Source organism: Aplysia californica, unplaced genomic scaffold (genome assembly GCF_000002075.1).
Source record: "Aplysia californica isolate F4 #8 unplaced genomic scaffold, AplCal3.0 scaffold00015, whole genome shotgun sequence".
NCBI classification, from domain to species: domain Eukaryota; kingdom Metazoa; phylum Mollusca; class Gastropoda; order Aplysiida; family Aplysiidae; genus Aplysia; species Aplysia californica.
In genome coordinates this window covers 1,233,349-1,240,101 of record NW_004797285.1, presented here as the reverse complement: position 1 = coordinate 1,240,101, position 6,753 = coordinate 1,233,349, and the positions used below count along the sequence as shown (strand labels likewise).

Sequence of the window (6,753 nt, the reverse complement as noted above, 5' to 3'; positions counted from 1 at the left end):
CCGACGGTAAGATGAGTCTTAAATGTTATTCTTTCGATTGACCCTTTTTTTTGCATCAGTACAGCTCATCCCAGTACCGACGGCAACCTGTCTGACTGCGATCAAAATTGCGGATGAATAATCATGGCGCCCAACTTCATGTGTCTTCTTATGATCACGTTTTAGAATCACAAAGTAGAATGTGGTATTTTTTCCTTTCCAAACCTCCCCCTTTTTCATTTTTTGTCGACAGGCATATGATCCCGGCTACCACTGTGCAGCCACCCCTGGGCTCCACCTGAATGAGTCCGTGCCAGGTAAAATGGAGAAAGGGGTGTGGGAGTGGGACACTTGCAAGCAGTACACCAACTACAGCGTCAACAACCACACCGAGCCCTGTACTAATGGATGGGTTTACTTGTTTGAGGACCCGGACACGACCTCCATAGTCTCTGATGTAAGCTTACTTACTTTACTTTATCTGCATTTTGTACCTGTACTTGTACTGTGATGCCTTGCGGGTGGCCGTCAAGATTTGTCCCTTTTAATCATCGTATAGTCCACATAATATTTTCTTGAACAACGCGAAGACCTTTTCAAGCGAGCAATGGTGGAAATATAGTCAACCTATATATTTGTCATTTTTCTCATGTTGCATTGCTGATCTGATCGACCATCACAGTCATCTAATATGATGCTGTAGAAAACGGGCTTTGAAGGTAGCTCGAAAGAATTTTCGAGATACACTTAAAACTTTTTGTTGTTTGCTTTTAATTTCCTAAAACCAGAAGCAGCAGCTACTACAATACGTTGCTTTGTCCATTTTGTAGTTTTCAATATACATTTTGAATAAATGTACGCATATGTAGCTCAGATTTCCCCATGAACAAAAATTCGTGTTCATTAGGTCTCCGTCTCGTCTCTGGGGAAACATTATCAATAAATGTGTATAAAAATAAGATTTAGAAGGGAAGAACTGCACGAGGCATCTGCCACGTAATGTGACGAGTACGGAAGGGTTTCACATAGAGGCACTTACAGCTCTTCGAAACTGACTTGCCTATCAGCTTTATCTTCTCTCTTCAGTTCGTTTTAAAATGCCCTTAATCAACACGCATCCTGTTCATTTCCGTGCTTCCATTCTCCATTTAACTTTATTTTGACTTGCTTTTAAAATTGAAAGGGCAGTACGTGAAGCATAAAAAGTCGCAATATGGCTCTAAAATGAGATGTAGTCTCTACCCATCCTCCCCTGGGATGACACACCCGCCACAACTCTGGCGGTGAGGAAATCGCTTTTTGCACAGTCGCTATGTTTTCTTGCCACCTTTTCCTCATAGGCTACCAATCTGTCTTTTCGGAATCCGACCAAGGAAAAAAGTACAGCCTGAAACCTCATTGGATTCATCGAATAAAAAGTAATCTCCTCTAAAGTGATTCTAGATACAAGCTGTGAGATTGTCCACATCTCTGGCTCAATCTAAAGACAGAGTTTCTTTGCAATAATCGGCATACAAGAGCATTTGTGGAGGGAAATTAAAGTCGTATCGACCTTGGTTACGCTGAGAGGGGAAGATTTCGTGGATTATTTTTTCAAGATGTACATGTTGTGTTTGCAATCTTGCAATAGGTACAAAAATATTTTCGCTAAAAATTATGTCGAGTACTCGAATACCAGAATACCATGTGTAATTTTATGAGACTGATGTTTCCGACATTATCTCATGAGATTTTAAAAATACCTTTGTGTTGTCTCTCTCATCTCAAACATGTTTGTGATATCGTTTTCATCTCACACATGTTTGTGTTATTTGTTTTACCTCACTCATGATTGCGATATCTGTCTCATCTCATGTTTTTGTCAACCCGATCTCTCGAGCACTTTGACATTGCATTTAGTTGAAAACTCCTCGGTCAGACATTCCATCAACAAAAGTCACCAGCCCTCGGAACAACAGCTTCAGATTCGCCCCCCCCCCCTAAAAAAACAACAACAAAAAAACATCAAAATAACCAAACCAAACAAAACTAAGCAAAACGAAACAAAAAGAAAAAACCCAACAAGGAACAAAAACAAAAACAAAATACAAAAAAACCAACAAAAAAACAACCAACAACAACAACCAACCAACAAACAAATAAACAAAATACCAAAACAGAGACAAAACAGTCCCACCTCACTACTATCTTTTTTGAGGAAAAAAACTGGTTCACTCCGTCATTTATACTCTCGAACTGTTGACATTGCTCAAATATAAACTCAATCAATCGTCTAGAACTAGAAGTCATCGAAAAAATGTGCGGGTCTAGAACCCTCTTTGGACGAGCATACATGACATCTACAGAGACCATTTATTGTTTTTGTCCCTGACCACCTCCCCCCTTTTATAGATATCGCGTTCCACAAATACGTACAGGAGTTTATTGAAAATGGTTCTTGATAGGACATCCATCAAACGAAATGATCGGGGATCAGAGTGAATGGCATCGTTGAACATGAACTTCCTGGCTCAGAGGTAAAGTTATCACCACCCTGAATGTGTTTCATTCAAAATGTTAGTAAGGGTAAAGAGTGACAAATACTCCACGAAATTGGCAATGTAAAAAGTTGTGGTACTGTGACACTTGGATATCAGGAACATCTTGTCGGCTTTCCGAGTAGACATATACAGATGGGTTTACTAGAAGAGGACTCCAGTCTGAACTGGAATCCAGCGCTAATATGGGTGACGGATCCGTGGATTGGGGTTGGGGGGGGGGGGGAGTCTTGAGCTATTGATTTTACACTCTTTACATGGAGTTTGTAGTGGCTCAGGCAACCAAAAACTCGACGCAAGTCACATTGTAACAAACTCAGTCAGTTACTTTTACTTTTTCTTTTTACTTAGCGAAAGGGGGGGGGGGGGGGGGGTTGCACATTCTGGTAAAGGGATAGGTCTATTGGTTCCATTGTACATAATATTATATAATTCTGTTGGAGGACCTCTTTGACGCCATTTAGCCAAGTTTTACGTGGTCTTTGTCGCCTGATTCTTTTGCGTTGTATATTAATGCCAATGGTTGATTGGGGCATCATTGGGGGCATTCTCATCTGGTGACCGAACCACGTAATTCTTGGATGTTCATTATGCTCGATGACCACTTTCATTTCTTTTGATTTACGGACGTCTTCGTTTTTTACGCCGTCATTCTTTGTGACATAAATTTTTTGAGGCATTTCATCTCACAGGCAAATGATCATTCTTTTCTGAGCTGTTGTTAGCTGCCAGATCTGGCATTGGTATGTCAGTGTTGGGAGGAAAATGCTGTTTTTAAGTTGTCATTTTACTCCCATTGGTATGTGTTTATGAAAGAATAGTGTTGATAATTGGGAGTTTACTACATTTGCTTTTCGGGTCATCATTTCAATTTCCCTGTTTAATCTTCCGTCAAGTGTACATATGCTCCCCTGGTATTTAAATTCCCCAAACTGTTTGAGCTGCGACATGTCGATGGAGATATTTACTGGGCCCGAGTTTCTGTTGTCTTTCATTACTTTTGTTTGAAAATGCTCATCTGGTATTCTTCGCATTTTTCATTCAGGTTATTTGTATGTTCTTGCAAGCAGTTGGGCTTGCATTTCTCTTCACCGGTGTGTATACGTTCAATATTCGCTTGTGCTCTCCCAAACTAGTTTACTGCCATTTTTTTTCGAATAGTTATTTATGGCTACCCGGCCATAGACAGCGAAAGATCTTGTCAGTATGTTAGTGTTCTAGCGCCTATAAATGGATGCTTGTATTGTATGCTTCCCAGGAATGAGTTTGTTTCAGAACGCTCTCAGGTCTGCTGGGGTAATAGTATAGATTGTGAAGCGTATAGAGCTTGCTATTGCGCGGGGGTTTGCGCTATACAAATGCTATTTATTATTATTATTATTATTATTATTATTTAAAATGTTTCACTTAATTTTGTAGCCTTTCTAGCTAGCCTCACTCAGACTGTGGTCCGTTTCTAACGAAGACATCATGGGATGATTTTATGGACATTCTGGTGTGGCAAGATAACTGCTCGTTTGCAAACGTTCAGGGGGCGTAGGGGCACGAGGATGGCCCGCGTTCAATAAGACCACAATCTTAATATACTCTTATCCTTGGTCGGGGGATTCCGATATCTTTCTAGAGACAGACCAAGGTCTTCCTATACATCGCCAAGGAGTAAGTAACAGCCCGTGGAGTGAGTTTCGAGAATCTGTCCACCCTCCGTACACAAAAACAAACACACAACAACAACAAAAGAAATTAAAAAAGACAACACTCCCCAAAACAACTAGCAAAACAAAATAGAAGCAGCAACACAGCCACCTGTTCGTTTTGATGAAGACTACTCTTGGGCCTATCTTAGTTGTGAACATGTCGGGACAGAGGAGAGCAGAACGAGTACTAAGATCTCTGCATCGACCCTGATTCTACACGCTAGTAATCAAAGCCTCACCTCTTACGCGTCACGTGTATCACTCTTTGATTCTCTTTAGCGCAAAAGGCGTCAATATCCCCCCCCCCCCAAAAAAAAATTTAAAAAAATAAAAAAATCAAAACAAAAAACCGAAAACAAAACCAAACACCCCCCCCCCAACAAAACAACAACAACAACAACAACAACAACAACAACAACAACAACAACAACAACAACAACAACAACAAACAAACAATCAAACAACAACCCACTGTACAGTCATAATGTACAAGTCTTTTAAAAGTAAACTCAGTTTTCTTATTGTTGTTCCCTCTAGTTTGACCTGGTTTGCGACCGGGACTACCTCGTGACTTTGACCAGCACAATCTACATGGTGGGCACCACGTGCAGTGTGATCTTCCTCACCCCTTTGTCTGATCGGTTTGGTACTAAAAGAGTGATGCTCGTCTGCCTCTGGCTCCAGGCCATTGTGGGAACGGCTTTGGTGTGGTCTGGGAACATCATCGTTTACTCTGTCTTCAAGTTTTTCATCGGACTTTTCAACATGGTGAGTTACAAGGACGGTATTTTTTCTGTAGGCCTACGTCTTTCTTTAATGATTTAGCGACCACTGGCCCAACGGACATTGCCTAAATACCCGTAGGCTGGTCTGCCCCTGCATTTCTCCCCCCCCCCGCAATATCCTTGGCTAAGATTGGTATGGCTAAAATATAAGGAAAGCCTCAGATAAAACCGACATAAGCAGTCAGAGTGTCTTGAGAACTTCTCATGCAACTCAACTTCAAGAACGCCACATTGGGGATTCAGACCAGGGTCACCCATGGCCTAACATTGTACACGTACCAACTGAGCAAATGGTGCTCCCTCCATCAGTGAGCAAAACAATTATAACCTTCTTAAATATTTTGGAGAAGTCATTCCTTATCCATTCAGCAATGATTGATTTTTTATGGTCGTGCTGCAGCTTTGGTGATACTGCACGAACGGGGACAACAAAATTGATGTCCTCGCATCCTTCAACTAACGAAAACAAAACTGGCGATTAATTAACAAATGGGGTGGGTTTGATTACATAGATTACCAACTGCTAAATTATCCGTTATTGCTCCTTTTTTCCCCCCCAGTGATAATAATTTTCTCCTCATTTTTACATTCCATTTTTCTAGCCTCGTAGTCTCAAGGAGGTTGACTAAACATGATTATAATAACAACCTACTACTTGTAATTGCATTATATAGCTTAGCACACAATATCTGTACTCAACAGAGCCAACAGCATGTTTTGTATGCTTTACAACCATTCGTAAATTGAATAGCTACCCAGGTGTGGGAAAAGTAGCACACGTGACCGAGATCTACGGTTGCTTTAGGGGCCAGCGCATACTTTTCATGCTATCTTTTTATTCCTCAACAAGTCTCGTCACTATGGAAGATAATGAGACACCATGGAATCCCACAGAAGTTGGTGAACCCCATCAAAAGCATGTACGATGGGACAAGTTGCAGGGTTGTACATGATGGCCAGCTCACGGACAGCTTTGACATCAAGACTGGAGTGAGACAGTGATGCTGACTATCACCGTTCCTCTTCATATTGGCAATCGACTGGCTGATGAAGGAAACCACCAGAGGACACAGAAATGGTATACAGTGGACACCATGGACACAGTTGGACGATCTGGATTTCGCAGACGACTTGGCGCTTCTGTCGCACACCCAAGAACAGATACAAGCAAAGACTTCAGTATTAAACAGCCTATCGGAGTCTGTTGGATTGAGGATCCACCCGGGAAAGTCAAAGGTACTAAGGACAGATGCACAACGAAAGGAGCAGGTCACAATAAAAGGAAAGGCCCTAGAAAACGTTGAATCCTTCTTTTTATTCCTCAACAATTCTCGTCATCCTACCGGGAGACAACGTGACAATGTGGTGCCTGCCCAAGGTCACGCTAAGTCACTAACTAGAATTGCATCAACACCAAACTGCATCCAGCTTTCTTCTTCTCTCCCCTGCAGGCATAGTATGACACATAATAAAATGTGTAGCCTACATAATCAACTTAGGTCTACTGTGGGCCACGATCAAAGGTACCATTAGTCACCATCAGTGTTGCCTGTTGTTTTGCTTCATTTGATTTGTCCTGCTTTCTTGTACCGATGGCTGGACCACTTCGACAAACGAGTATGTCTGTTGGGACTGCCTACTATACAATAATCTTTTTTTACCATACATTATAAAAGATCGGAATCGAGGATTTATTATAAGCCTGCATAAAAAACATGAATATGTGGTTATTTGTGTACGTGTGTGTGTGTGTGT

General features: G+C 41.4%; 1 protein-coding gene across 1 annotated transcript in view; it reads left to right on the top strand.

The window, feature by feature from the left end:
• The window catches only part of LOC101861704 (organic cation transporter protein), a gene marked incomplete in the record, with an annotated part of 24,627 nt that overhangs the window by 6,050 nt on the left and 11,824 nt on the right, over positions 1-6,753 (top strand). Inside the window, 2 exon segments of the mRNA XM_005090292.3 lie at positions 233-436; positions 4,751-4,981. Of these exon segments, the coding sequence (XP_005090349.2) occupies positions 233-436; positions 4,751-4,981 (435 nt within the window).